We start from the raw sequence: 15,194 nt of genomic DNA, 5'->3' as shown, positions 1-15,194 counted from the left end.
CACGAACCCGAAGCCCATTTTTTAATTGGGTTGTTTTCTGTTGAGTTTTAGGAGTTCTTCGTTTATTTTGAGTAACAGTCTTTTATCAGATCAGTCTTTAGCAAATTAATGGGTTTTTTAAATGTGCTACTAGCTTTGTAGTAAATATTTAGAATTTTTGTACTGATAGGAGAGTGATCTGTAAATGGTACAATAGTTTGTACAGGAATTTGGACTGTTTTTGAGGGGTTGAAAGTGATCAGTAGCCTGATTAGAGATTATATCAAAATACTTGTTCTTATCAATAACTTTATCATAAATCAATCCATTTCAAGATTAGCAAGCTTTTAATTGTTGATACCTAACAAACTTACATTTATTTATATCCTCCAAACAATGAGCAATTAATGAGATGTAATCTCCTTCAAGTGGAGTCCAGATGTATTTGGGAAGGTCTCGCAGAGCTAGATGATAGAGCACAAGAGATAGATGATTGTCACTTCAATGTGTACTATTATGAGATCTCCTCAGATTGTTTTTGTTTTTTCTTAACAGTTACGAAAATACTTAAAACCTCTGCCAGGAAACAGTCATTCAGTAACATGTTTGTTTTGTTGTTTTTAAATCCCAGTCTCTCTTTATTTTTAAAAATGGCAATATAATTGGGCACCTGGGTGGCTCAGTCAGTTAAGCGTCTGACTTCGGCTCAGTTCATGATCTTACAGTTCATAAGTTCAAGCCCCGCATTGGGGTCTGTGCTGATAGCTCAGTGCCTGGAGTATGTTTCGATTCTGTGTTTCCCTCTCTCCTTGCCCCTCCCCTGCTTGCTCATGCGTACGCTCTGTCTCTCTCCCAAAAATAAATAAACATAAAAACATTTTTAAAAATTGCGATATAATTGACATATTATATTAGTTTCAAGTATGCAACATGATACTGTATATATTATGAAGTGATCACAGCCTGTCTAGTTAACATCCATCACCACACAGTTAAAAAACTTTATTTCTTGTGATGAGACTTGTAAGATCTACTCTTAGCAACATTCAAATATACTATACAGAATTATTAAATATAGTCACTGTGATTTTCATTATATCCCTATATCTTATTCATTTTCTAATTGGAAGTTTGTACCTTTTTACTGCTTTCACGCATTTTGCCCACCCCCGAGCCTCTACCTCTGGCAATGACAGATCTGTTCTCTGTATCTATGAGGTTGTTTTTGTTTCGTTTTTTAGATGTCACATATAAATGACATCATATGGCATATGTCTTTCTCTGTCTGACTTATTTCACTTAGCATAATGCACTCATGGTCCATCCATGTTGTGACAAATGGCAGGATTTCCTCCTTTTTTATGGCAAAATAATACTCCAAATATATAAATATATACACCGCATTTTCTTTATTCATTCATCCATTGATAGACACTTAGGTTGTTTCCATGTTTTGGCTATTGTAAATAATGCTACAGTGAACATGGCGCTGCAGTTATCTTTTTGAATTAGTGTTTTGTTTCCTTTGGATAAATATCCAAAAGTGGAATTGCTGATAATCATATGTTCTAATTTTAATTTTTTGAGGTACGTCCATACGGCTTTCCATAGTGGCTGGGTCACTTTACATTTTCACAACAGTGCACTATGGTTCCCTTTTCTCCACATCTTTGTGCCAATGTTTGCTCTCCCTCTCTCTTTCTCTCTTTTCCTTTCTTTCTTGACTGCGAGGGGAGGAGAGGCAGAGGGAGAGAGAGAATCTTAAGCAGACTCTCTGCTCAGGGCGGAGCCTGAAGTGGGGCACAATCCCGTGACCTTGGGATCATGACCTGAGCCTAAATCAATAGTCATATGTTCAGGGTGCCTAGGTGGCTCAGTTGGTTAAGTGGCTGACTCTTGATTTCAGTTCAAGTCATGATCTTGCAGTTTGTGAGATGAAGTCTCTCATTGGGTTCTGTGTTGACATTGTAGAGCCTACTTGGGATTCTTTCTCTCCCCTTCTCTCTGCACCCCTCTCAAAATACATAAATAAACTTAGAAGAGCTAGATGTTCAGCCAACTTGAGCCACCCATGCTCCCCAACACTTGTGATTTCTAGTCTTTTTGATAATAGCCATTCTGCTAAGTGTGAGATGCTATCTTACTGTGGTTTTGATTCGTATTTCTCTGGTGATTAGTGACGTTGAATACCTTTTCATGTACCTGTTAACCATCTGTATGTCTTCTTTGACAAATGTGTATTCAGATCCTTTGCCCATTTTTAAATTGCATTGTTTGGGTCTTTTTCCTGTTGAGTTGTATGTGTTCTTTATACATTTTGGATATTGACCTATTGTCAGATACATTGCTTGCCATTATTTTCTCCCATTCACTAGATTGCCTTTTCATTCTAATGATGGTTTTCTTTGCTGTGGAGACTTACCAGTTTTGACCACATTAATCAATGGAAGAAATTGGCTTATAATGAAGTATATTTAACATACTGTTTAGTGAGAGTTTACTAAGCAGATGAAATGTGAGAGTGGAATGAGAATATTTAGCTTACTTAAAAGAAGTAACTGTTAGCATGCTTGAGTACTAGGTAAGTGGAGATGGGAAGATGCGGAACTAAACAATGTGGAAGCTTCAATAATGGATGCATAAGTAATGGGTGGAGGCCAGAGAAATTACTGGAAATGCCCATCAGGCTTTAATTAGTTCCTGGCAGTAAGCTGTGACAGCCCCCAAAACATTGGCGTTATGATTATGTTGCAGCTGCTCCTCCCACTAGTACTGCCGCCGCCACCACTACCACCAGAGCTCTCTGGCTTACCTTAATTGAGACCACAGTGCCTGGACCTCCTTTTGAGGACGCTGATGTTTGTGGGGAAGGGATGGGGTCGGGGGGAGAGTATGGGCTGTTTTGCCTGCTGATAGTTTAGAATAAAAAAGCTTTTTCTGCCCATGTACAAAGGAATGAATGTTTTATGTGGAGTGAATTCTGAGGAAGTACAATTTGTTCACATGATAAAACATACTTTAGTTTCTCAAGAAAGAATTGCATATTTCTGTGTCTTTTAAGTTGAAGTCTGGCCATACTTTAACCTGACTCTAACAGCTTTTATTTTTTTGTCCTGGGGCATATTTTAGAGCATAACCCTGTATTCTTACTCTGTATTTCACTGCTGGGCTTTCAGCATTTGTCTTCTGTCACTGCATCTTTCTTTTATGTTCCCTCCACTTGCCGTGGGTTTTTTTGTTGTTGTTTGTTTCTTTGTTTTACTACTTTCCACTATTTGTTTAAGAATTATGTTGGCTACATCTGGCTAGAAAATATGTAGGTATTCTGTCAGTCCTTACACTTGTTTCAGTTATTTCATAGTATAAGGAATTATAGATTAAATTAGAGTTGGTGATGTAATAGTGTACTTTTATAATAGAGCTTTATAAGTTTTTCTTGTAAGCTATTTTTTTTTATTCTCTCCAGTAACTGTAAGATAGGCAATTAAATGATTGTAACTCTCATTTGTGATGAGACTTGAATTTGGTTCTTGGAGTAAAACACCAAGTCTTATTTTTTTTAATTTTTAATTTTTTTAAATGTTTATTTTATTTTATTTTATTATTATTATTTTTTTATTTATTTTTGGGACACAGAGAGAGCATGAATGGGGGAGGGACAGAGAGAGAGGGAGACACAGAATCGGAAACAGGCTCCAGGCTCCGAGCCATCAGCCCAGAGCCTGACGCGGGGCTCGAACTCCCGGACTGCGAGATCGTGACCTGGCTGAAGTCGGACGCTTAACTGACTGCACCACCCAGGCGCCCCTAAATGTTTATTTTAGAGAGAGAGGGAGACAGAATCCCAAGCAGGCTCTGGAGTGTGATGTGGAACTTGAACCCATGAACTGTGAGATCATGACCTGATCTGAAATCACGTGTCTGACACTTAACTGACTGAGCCACCCAGGTGCCCCACCAAGGCTCATTTTAAATCTTGGGTCTAGGTAATGATTATTTCCCGAGCCCAGATGCCTTCATATTTAAGACTGTAAAGCTGTATTCCAGAGCAGAGAGGTTGCTGAAGTCTGATCAGTGGTTCTCACGGTTGGAGTCTCAGGATCTCTTGATATTCTTAAGAGTTATTGAACATACTAGAAGGATTTTATTTACATAGGTGTATTGATTATTATTTACCACATTAAAAATTAAAATTGAAAAATTAAAAAAATGTTTATTAAACTCACTCAAGTTACTATAAATAAGGTTGCTTTTAATAAAAAGCTTAATAAAAAGCTACATAGGGGCGCCTGGGTGGCTCAGTCGGTTGAGCGTCTGACTTAGGCTCAGGTCATCTCACGGTTCGTGGGTTCAAGCCCCATGTTGGGCTCTGTGCTGACACCTCAGAGCTTGGAGCCTGCTTCGGATTCTGTGTCTCCGTCTCTCTCTGCCCCTCCCCTGTTCATGCTGTGTTTGTCTCTGTCTCTCAACAATAAATAAATGTTAAAAAAAAAAAAAGCTACATAAAACATTTTTTTACTTTGAGGAATGGTATTATTTTACATATTTACAAATATCATTAATGCTTGTTTGACTTAATAAAAGTCAAGTTGGATTCTCATATCTGCTTCTGCATTCAGTCTGTTGCTATAGGTTCTTTTGTTTGAAGTGCATGAAACCAATTCAACCTCAAAGAGATATTTAGTTGGAAAATGGAAAAGTAATTTAATAGCTTTTTCCAGATAATTATGAACTGTCTTTCATATTAAAACTGGACAAATAGTTTGTTAAGAATTGAACTGTTGATTGGAAGTGATTCTCAAAAACACTGAAGAGTTTACATAATTTGTAGTAATGCACAGGATTTTTTTATTAGGCTCAGTAAGTATCTGGGGAAGGAACAGGAATAGGATGGTGTCCTTAGACTCATTAGAAAATAGGGGGAGTGTTCTCATGTGTTTCTGAGGTTTACAGTTGTTATTTCAAATGTATATGATAAGGGGATGTGGTGAACCAAATGATTTCTGTGTTACCTGCTAGGAAGTTACCAACTTAACATGTTTGTGGCTGGGAAGAAAGAGAAGCAGCAGTTGGCAGGTAGGACAATAAAGCTATCCTTTTTGGAGGAAAGAGTTCTAAGGAAGGAAAAGGAATGTGATAGTAACTGTAGTACCTCTTAATAGTGTAGTGAGAATACAGGGTCTCCGTTTTACACACACATCCACACACATGCACACATGCCTCAAGTTTTGAGAAAGATAACTTATTCTCTGTTAAAAGGGATGTCAATACTTAAAGACGATTACAAAGAATTAAAAGGGGGCGTTTGACTGACTTGTAATCTAATAGAATTTAGTTTGGAAATTTCCTTTCATATATGAGTGTTGGGAGCTCCATTAATACAGCAGTGGTATTCTTTTTGTCAGTCTGTAGGTATACTGTTAGAGCCATGCAGTGACCACGGTGACAGTGAAGATGGCTGTCTTGAGGGGTAAGCATTTCCTCTCATTACTAATTAATTGGTCATTTTGAGAATTGGAGCCCTTTACACATTTGGGGGTGAAATTTTTACATGAATCTATTAACATTTTTGATAATCTAAAAAACCAACTTCTTATTTTAATGGTATGCATGAAGAATATTCATAAATATTCAGTGGGGCTACAGGTTCAGACAGACATTAATTATAACTTGGAAAATATTCAGAGGGAAGAACAGAGCTTTCTTGGAGACACTTAAAAACTTTCAATTGGTTTGTAGAACAATTGGAAATTTATGGATATTCTGAATACACTTTTCAGTAAGTTGATTCATAGGCATAGAACTGTGGATAACTAACTGAAAGATTATAGTATATTTGTTTTAACACATTTGTACAGGATGGTTTTTTCCCCTTCCAGCTCCTCCTTGGTGTGTCCCAGGTTAGTGCACTCTTAATGCAGTTTGTGCTTGTTTCCTCATTGGCCAGCAAAAATGGGAGGGAGATACCTGAGGCAATGAGTAGTTCAGCCATATGTGGTCTCCATAGATACTTGATAGAGTTCTTTTGAGCAGAAGCTTTCTAGAATATTTTAAGTCACTGAGTAGGTTTTGGTCTTGTTACCCTTTTTCTGATTCCCTGAGACATTGCCAAGAAATGTATTATAACTTTCTTAGGAAAGATGATTTAGGAAAGATGATTTAGTATTTAGAAAACACATCAGTAATGAACACAGACTAGAATGTAAATACTGAGGATTCTGAAACAACATTACTGATTTGGTGATAGCGTGTTGGCAAGGGTAAACTTGTGTTAATGCCATTGTCTTTCTTAATTGCGAATAGGAAACCTGTACTCTGAGGGTAAGTAAATTCTTTGGAGCCATGTCTCTGGAGTGTCTCCATACTCTGAAGGTCCACAGATTTCCTGCTTACAGCAGTTCCTTGTGCTTCCTTTCAGGAGGCAGGAATGATCCTCTTCCAGCCCAGGGAGTATTGGAGCTATGGGCTGAAGATATAAGATTAACAACATTAACAGGCATCCCCAGAATGATGACATCTGGATTTGGTAGAACAATAAGGATCCATTTAGTGAGGACTCAATCTTTTTGGAAAAGATCTTTCCTCTTCAACTTGTGTATAGGTTAGCAAACTTGTTTTTAGATCCAAAGAATTCCTTGGTTAGATGGATTACATTTTGCATGTTTAACACTCATGTTTCTCAAATTAAGGTGATCGGGTCTTTTGTAGTCTCAAGGTAGAAGACTTGAGTTCCGCCATTTGCTCCCACTCTAATCAAAGGAAGCTTGCCTTTGAGCTTGCCAGGGAATTTAGGTCATTTCTCATGCTCAGGAAGAATAAGGTAATTACATATATGAGGAGATGACTTGGAATAGCTAGATCAAGACCTGTCTTCTAGGTACACACTGTTGTGGCAGGATAGAAGCAGCATCTGTGTGTATCATTGTAAATTATAACCATATCTTTGGGGAAAACTTTTAACCCGTTATGAGATTAGATGCTCTGTTGACTGGTCAGATAGTTAGAGATCATTTGTGACAGCTTGCTCTAATACTTGCTCTAAATAGGGGTTCATTTTTATAGGGGAATAAGAGGTGAATTGAAATTTTAAATTTCCTTTTTACATGTTACCATTATGTTTTGAGGAAGGAGAGGTCTAGAAGTAGTTGTCTTGTTTTGATTGTGATAGAACACAATCAGATTTAAAATACAGGACCATAAAAAAAAAAAAACAGGACTATAGCTATACCTTTAAAAAAAATCTTCAAAAGGAAAAACAAAAAGTCTCAGAGTTGGGGATAATAAAGCTATTCAATTAAAACTAATATTTACTTTACAAAATCTTTTCCATTTGACATTCAACCCTTTTGTTTTCTATTTATTGTGGATTTAAATTTCCTTTTTAGATGTTTTTCTTTTGAGGGGTGGTTGTGTGGGAGGATGGCAGATGTTAATTTTTCTAAACCTGAAGTAATTCTGTGGATCTTTTCAGTAGTGTGTGATTTTCAGATATAGGGCTCCAAAGAATGGGCATATGTCCAGTTGTCATTTTCTCTCACATTGTAAACGCTAAGTATATGGGGAAGAGAGGAATCTAGGTAAAAAAAAAAAAAAAATGCAATGGTAGTAATCTATTTATTCTTAAAAGACTAATAACTGTACTTGTATTTTTAGGAAAGAATATGTGTCATTTGACAGTGATACATTGTCACACCTGATTCTGGTAAGTTATTTTTTCTTATGGTTCTTAAAAATTTGACTAAGTTTAATCTACCAGTTATTATATCTGGCCTTTAACTCTTGGATTGAAAGGTTTATAGGAGACTTAAATCTAGATTCTCTTTACCATATATTTTACAGTTAAGTAGTGACTTTTAGTCGTAAGAAACTTGTTTATGAAAACACTTCCTAAATTTGGGATTCAAACTTTGGCTTCCACTAGTACATATTATCAAACTGCAGGTGTATATTTGCAAATAGTTCGGAGGGTGGAAGTGGGACAGCTGAGTACATGGGCACAGTAGACTGAAGGAAACCATCCAAGGATGTATGCTGCTTGTTTTTAAGCTGAGTGAGAAAAGCTTTGTGGTTGTGAAATGTATTTTTTATTTTAAAATACAGGATTCTAGTAGCAAGATATGTGATTTGAATGCCAACACTGAATCAGAAGTGCCAGGAGGTCAAAGTGTTGGTGTTCAAGGGGAAGCAGCATGTGGAACCCAAATTCCACATTTAGATCTGAAGAATGTTTCTGATGGTGATAAATGGGAAGGTAATTTTAGCCACACATTATTTTCCTGATATTTTTGTTTGTAACTGAAATTATTTAAAGCAATAATGAGATTACTGTTCTTTTTGGACAACCTGATTCATTTCGACTTTCTGTTTTCTCTTTCATGTAAGAGGAGCGAGTGAGTGTTGTTACTCGACTGCACTAATGAGATTGTAGGGTGACTATCTCATAGAAACTCGAAATTCTTATCTGATCCATGAGCTTTGAAGATGAAGTTAGAACTGATTAAAAAAATAAAATCCCCCAGTATAGGCTTTCGTTAACTGTTAAACCAGGTTCTGCCTCCCGGTCTTTGGAAATCTTGTATGTTAGGGCTTGGGGATCTCACCATTTTGTAAACAGAAGCCTTATAGGTAGCTACCTTTTCTCTGTGATCGTCAGGAATACTTTTTTGCAAAATGATCTTCAAAGGCGTTCCTAAGCAAATACTGTCCCATAACCCTGCATCTGTATATTAGGTTATGAAAGTATGAGAACAGAGTCCTATCATTTTTTACAGAGGAGGAAAGTTTAAATTTAAAAAGCAAGCCACATGTGTATATTTATTTGTTAGAACTCAGCAAATGTACACTTAAGACGTTGATTTCACTGGATATGTTTTTTTTTTTAATTTTTTTTTTTTTCAACGTTTATTTATTTTTGGGACAGAGAGAGACAGAGCATGAACGGGGGAGGGGCAGAGAGAGAGGGAGACACAGAATCAGAAACAGGCTCCAGGCTCCGAGCCATCAGCCCAAAGCCTGACGCGGGGCTCGAACTCACGGACCGCGAGATCGTGACCTGGCTGAAGTCGGACGCTTAACCGACTGCGCCACCCAGGCGCCCCTGTTTTTTTTTTTTAATCAAAAGATGCAAAACCTAAATAAATATTGAACTCCAGTGAATGATTTGCATGCTAAAGTGTTTATGGGGAAGTATTTCATTCCCTGCAGTTTACTTTGAAATTCATGAAAAAAATAAGATAGTTAATGGGATGGATAAATGTTTATAAAGCAAGTATAGTAAAATGTTAATGGTAGAATCTAGGTGATTGGTGTATGGATGTTCACTGTAAAATTTTTTCAACTTTGCTGTCTGTTTATAAACTTTCAAATAAAATGTTGAGGGTGGGGGAATGGAAGCCAGCAACAAATTTGGATCTAGGGGTATGGGATCATATAACTTTCTAAGTAAAAGAGACATTGAGACAACTGAGGAATCTTCAAGTTACTTATTTGTTTGCTTGGATGAAGATCCCTTGGTTATCTTACCTTTGGCAAGTTAGCTGATGACATACAGTGGCAATAACAAGAATTGTAGTGCTAATACCACAGGTTCCGTTTGCCACCTCAAGTCTGTTCATTTGATCACAATTGGAGTTTATTTTTAAGGTATAGCTATTTTTTTAAAAGCCCCAACCAAGTCATTGTCTGTGCCAATCTTTACTGCTGTCTCTCCACCCCCCTCCTTTTTTTTTTTTTTTTTTTATTTATTTTTTTGTTCTAGATGTTTGGCATGCCCAGTGGCATATTATGTGTCTTAACTTAGACTAAATCATGTCTTACTTAGACTAAATCAGGAAGTTGTCTTTCATTTGCTTTGTTCCGGGTTATTAGGATGTTTGGAATTTATGAAGATGCTCCCCAGAATTCTGGAATATGTTAGCATCTAAAGGCAGTAAAGATTACACGTCCCTTTTCATTTATATATCCTGGCATAGTCACTGAAAAGAAGTGGTGTTAACAGAGGATCCCTGGAGCCATAATAGGAAAGGAGTCCCTAAAAGATGAGGCTGGGATTCTGACAGAGGCCTGATGCTTCTCCCTTTTGGAGAATGCAGATAAATAGCTCTTTATAATCTTTGGCCTGGGGGTCCTGATCTTGTTTTATAAGCATAGAAGAGCAGTTGTTTTCCAGTGTGTGAGGAGGCAGAATTTTCTGTGTTCAGCGTCAGCTTTCTGGAGGCTTACCTAAAGACAACTTAATGCTGGGCTCGCAGTTTCCCTGTCAGAATCTACTCCTTACAACTTGTGGTAGGGAAAGAAAGTAACTATAGACCTCTAATTTTCAGTGCCTCAGCTGCCCTGTTATAAACCTGGCTCAACCACTGTTAAAAATCCACATAGGCCTCCTGCTGGCTTTCATAGGAATAGGGTGACTTTCAGAGAGCCAGTGGTAGTAGCCCTTTGAGTGAACCCAGCCATGAACCCTGCATGTGCTCGAAAAAGTGGCTGTTAGCAGACCTTGTTTTTGCTTCCAACTTTGCCACCAATACAAAGATTAATTTTGTATATCTAGGAATTAGGGTATTCTAAGGAAAGACTTCCTTAAGAGACCAAATTACTTTAGACTCTAGATACCTTAGAATCAGAGACCTACTTTGTTTGATACGACTCTTCATAGACAAGTGGGGTCACTCCAAATAGAAGCCCACCTCACTCTTCCTTAGTGTGTGGGTTTTGTTTTTTGTATTGTTTGAAGGATTGTCAACAGAATGCAGTTGGCAAGCAGGTAGCACATGTCTACTGCCAGTATGAATTTGTAGCAGCCGTTTAGAAGTTTTTGGCTTTCAATGAAAGTGGGCAATATCTTTCCTTCAGATTCTTTCCTGCTAACTCTTGAATGAAAGACAAATAAGATCTTTTTAAAGAGCAAACTAAGGGAGGTATTTTTCTGTCAAATCCGTTATACTGAAAAGCTTCAAACAGTACTTGGTTAAGAGTTTCCATTTCTTCAGTTTTATGTTTGAGTTTTAATAAAACAGCACTACTTTGATTTTTTTGCCTTGCTTGCTGAAATGGAAATGTATGTTTGTGTTTGTTTTTAAAGTTTGGTTAGTAGTAATTTCTTTGAATAAAGTTTTTGAGCAGAATGCCTAACTGGTTTTAGGGAAATGTTTTTGGTATCTTTGGCTTTGTGTTAGTTATGTGTATGGTTTGTTCTGACTGTGCTGTGTGTTCACTTTAGTATTTTTTGCCATTTTTTCCATTTTATTAGCGTCATGCCCTATCACTTTTCCCCTCATTGATTTCAAAACAATGCATCTGCAGAGAGATGGGGAGGGTAAGTATGGTTCACCATAGTTTAGTTTTTTGCCTTTTTATGGTTCACTTTGTTTGCCTTTTTATGAGCCCTTCTCCTGCTGTCCCCATATATTAGGAAAACTGTTCTGGGTTAAAAATGATACCCAGAAAAAATTGTTTTTATTATTTCTCTCTTTTCTTAAAACAGGAGATTTCTCATAAAATGTTTATTACCAGTTACTTGCTGGGGAGCAGGTACAAGGGTTGCTTTGAAAATCACTTTATTGCTGGGTTTGTTGTGGGATTGCACGCTTTGTACCCAATTTTTAGTTATCAGATTGATCTGGGCTTTAAAAACAAACTATATTATGTTCTTATTACCCTGGAAAAAAATGTAATGCTTTAAATTGCTAACGTATAAAGTTAAATTAAATTACTAAAGTAATTTTATTCACTTGTGTGAAGAAAAAGAAAAGAACAGCATTGATTTTTGACACTGTCAAGCCATCTTTGCATCCAAAAATACTTAAAAACTCATTTTTGCTATTGTTAATGGCCATACATCAGAATTTTAAATTGTAGTTATAAATAAAATTAATGTGTAGATGGAAAAGTTTTTCTCCCTTCTGGACTTCAGTGACACTTATATTTTTGTATTTGGAGTATATTTGTGGATTGTATGTTTATCTGTATGTGTTCTGTATGTAATCAAACCTTATGTGTGCACAGACATCAAATATATCAGTGTGGTTTCATTTGATGACAGATGGGATAACTCCACTAAGATAAATGTGCTTAAGGTTTAATGCTGATAAATTTTGTCAGTAATACTGTTGGGTTTTAATTATTAGGATACATATTAAACATAGGAATCCTGTAATAGAAAATAACCACAATTTAATGCCAGTGGCCAGGTGCTGTCAGGTTAGTTAGCTCCTCATTTGGAAATGTTAAGAATTCTTTTGGGGTCAGAGAGCTCCGTTTGGTGAGTGTTGTAAATAGTATGGGGAATGGCTTCTACTTTTAACATAGCCACTTGACAGTGAGGCATAGTTTATTCACCTGGCAGCTATTATTGAGGGCTATCGAGTGTTTACTGTTTCTAAAACAGCACTTCAAAAATAATAACTAATATAACTTTAAAGAGCTTGACAGTGTTTTTTCTTGCTTTGTGACTGGGTTCAGAAATTTAAGGTGTAATTCCTTCTATGAAAATAGAACTCTTGAGCTAAACAAGAAAAATGAAGCTTAGAAAATTATACACTATAATAGGCTTTATGAAGATCCTGTATCCCTTGTTTTTTAAAAAAAGTGTACAATAAATATTATATGAACCACTGCATAATATGATTTAAAGACAACATAGTTGATAATTGTGTGACTTTTTTCCATGTGGAGCCAAGAGACCCATGGTACTATTCTTTGTGTTTGTTTTACAGAGCCATTTCCTGCTTTTAAGTCTTGGCAGGAAGACTCTGACTCTGGAGAAGCTCAGCTCTCTCCACAAGCTGGAAGAATGAATCATCACCCCCTGGAAGAGGACTGTCCCCCAATATTATCGCACCGTAGTTTAGATTTTGGGCAAAGCCAGCGTTTCCTTCATGACCCAGAAACACTGGATTCCTCATCTAAGGCACTTTCTTTTACTAGGTGCATTATTTTTATGTACTTATGAGAGGTCATTCCTATTATGTCACCAGGTCCTTTGAGAGATTTGATCCTCTAGACTTTGCTGTTCACAGCCTTTCCCCCTGTATCATGAAAAACATTTTTAATTATTGGGAAGGGCCCCTTCCCCTAAATTCTGAGTTCATTGAGGGTTCGCTCTCTAATAGACATTTCCTCACAGTGTACATACTCATTTATTCACTTATGACTGAAATAAAAAACTCTGGAAGGGAAGCAGCAAGTGGAGCTCACCAGTCCCTAATGTTTTTATTGTCAAAACTAAATTGATTCTGAATGTCAAAACCTTTCCTTTGCAGTTTGAACACAAAAAGAACTCTGAGCTGCTAGGCACCTTTGCTTCTTTTCGGCCTTTGTCCAAACGACTTTTGAGTGATTACAAATTGTTTTCAACACTGCTTGCATAACCTGATGTTGTGGTCTGTAACACTATTGTGAAAGGTGTTTTTTTTACTACCTGTTCTTTAATGTTACTTTAAAGATTTGCTTCTGGGAAATGGCATTATGTTATATCAGAGTAATAAGAGATACAGTGTTGGTAACAATTTTCAACTGGGTAGCTTCTTTATTTTTGTTTTAATATTCTTTTTTTATTTTTTAAATTTAGTCATTTTGACACAGAGTGAGTGAGCGTGAGCGGGGGAGGGGCAGAGAGAGAGAGGAGGAAAGAGAATCCCTGTTAGTGTAGAGCCCAATGTGTGGCTCCATCTCATGAACCATGAGATCGTGACCTGAACCGAAATCAAGAGTCAGATGCTTAACTGACTGAGCCATCCAGGCTCCCCTCTTTATTTTTTATTGAAATAAAATTGACATACAGTATTAATATTCTCTTAGTTTCAGGGGTACCTAGCTGGCTCAGTCAGTAGAGCATGCTTGATCTCAGGGTTGTAGGTTTGAGCCCCACATTGGGTATAGAAATTACTTAAAAATAAAATGAAAAAAAAATCTCTTAGTTTCAGGTGTACATCTCATAGTAATTTGATATTTTTGTACATTGACATGAACCCCACGAGAACTCTAGCTACCGTCTATAATAACTTGAACTAACAGTATCTGCTTCTTGTTTTAATTCAGGATTCGAAGATCATCCTTCAGTTCAAAAGATGAAAAAAGAGAAGATAGAACACCATATCAGTTGGTCAAGAAACTTCAGAAAAAAATTAGACAATTTGAGGAACAGTTTGAAAGGGAAAGAAATAACAAGGTAAATTTATAGCATTGTTCAGGGTTTGGTAGAACTATTGGAACTGGGAGGAAGTTCTTTGGCGAGCATTAGTCCATCTCTTTCCTTAGATAGCGAAGTTGAGATGTACAGAGAAATACTGATCATGTAGAACTGAGATTATATAGATCCTTAGCCGCCTCATTTCCAGGCCAGTATTCTTACCATTGTATTTTTAGATTTCCATTGGCGAAAAAGATTGTATAATTTTTTTAATGGAAAATGGAAAATTACTTTATTAAAAACATTTTTTTTAAGTTTTTAAAATTTATTTTGAGAGAGAGAGCACAAGCCGGGGAGGGGCAGAGAGGAGAGACAGAATCCCAAGCAGACTCTGCACCATCAGCGCAGAGGCTGACGCAAGGCTCGAACTCACAAACTGTGAGACCATGACCTGAGCCGAGATCAAGAGTTGTACGCTTAACCAACTTTGCCACCTAGGCGCCCCAAGCTTGTATAATTTTTAAAGGAAATACTTTACATTAACAAACCACATTAATGCTATTTCTGTTTCCTCAAAACCCACAAGTAGCAAGGGGAGCAGGGGGAAAGTTCGGGAGTGAGAGGGATAGGGGAGAGATATTTAATTAGAGCGTGTGAAGTGAAAAGAATCCTATACTTGGAGTCAGAAGACATTTTCAAATGTGGCTTTTGTCAGTTGCTACACCCTGCTGTGAGAGAGCTTTACTTGATATCCCATTCTGTCTACATTAAATAAGGTAAGATGAAGCAAGGACTGGGCGAAATCTCTGCTGTAGGAACTGTAAAATATTATTTGGGCATAAATGAACAATTATTGCTTACCACAGAGGGGTCAGTGTTCCTTAATTTTTCAGCCCTCCTACAGTGATATTGCGGCCAATCCAAAGGTACTAAAATGGATGACAGAGCTTACTAAACTGCGGAAGCAAATTAAAGGTAGAAAACACATCATTTTTACAATATATTTGCATTTAAGTAGTATGTTTTATTCTCACTATTTTAGTATTCTCATTACATGAAAATTACATGAACTAATAATTCTATGACA

The 15,194-nt window shown here is 36.9% G+C and overlaps 1 protein-coding gene, 1 long non-coding RNA gene and 1 other non-coding gene across 15 annotated transcripts in view; 2 read left to right on the top strand and 1 right to left on the bottom strand.

Annotated features, from left to right (window-relative positions):
- FAM13B (family with sequence similarity 13 member B) overlaps window positions 1-15,194 on the top strand; it is a 90,591-nt gene that overhangs the window by 58,616 nt on the left and 16,781 nt on the right. For 6 of the 13 annotated variants that reach the window (XM_023255556.2, XM_023255548.2, XM_045059384.1 and 3 more), the window contains 7 exons: window positions 5,385-5,449; window positions 7,633-7,681; window positions 8,080-8,230; window positions 11,228-11,293; window positions 12,693-12,903; window positions 14,017-14,146; window positions 14,983-15,082. In XM_023255556.2, the coding sequence (XP_023111324.1) occupies window positions 5,385-5,449; window positions 7,633-7,681; window positions 8,080-8,230; window positions 11,228-11,293; window positions 12,693-12,903; window positions 14,017-14,146; window positions 14,983-15,082 (772 nt within the window). The remainder of the gene's footprint in view (window positions 1-5,384; window positions 5,450-7,632; window positions 7,682-8,079; window positions 8,231-11,227; window positions 11,294-12,692; window positions 12,904-14,016; window positions 14,147-14,982; window positions 15,083-15,194) is intronic. The other 7 variants (XM_023255564.2, XM_023255563.2, XM_023255539.2 and 4 more) reach the window with 3 other exon arrangements.
- Window positions 353-15,064, bottom strand: LOC123385977. The gene is made up of 2 exons (XR_006599310.1): window positions 14,969-15,064; window positions 353-443 (listed from the first exon to the last, which is right to left on the bottom strand). It is a non-coding gene; the product is annotated as an uncharacterized LOC123385977 (long non-coding RNA).
- On the top strand, window positions 4,267-4,348 carry TRNAL-UAG. Its single transcript has one exon. It is a non-coding gene; the product is annotated as a tRNA-Leu (tRNA).

Source organism: Felis catus, chromosome A1 (assembly GCF_018350175.1).
Source record: "Felis catus isolate Fca126 chromosome A1, F.catus_Fca126_mat1.0, whole genome shotgun sequence".
In the NCBI taxonomy this organism is placed as follows: domain Eukaryota; kingdom Metazoa; phylum Chordata; class Mammalia; order Carnivora; family Felidae; genus Felis; species Felis catus.
The sequence above is the reverse complement of the archived record's forward strand: the minus strand, read 5'-3'. Positions and strand labels throughout refer to the sequence as shown.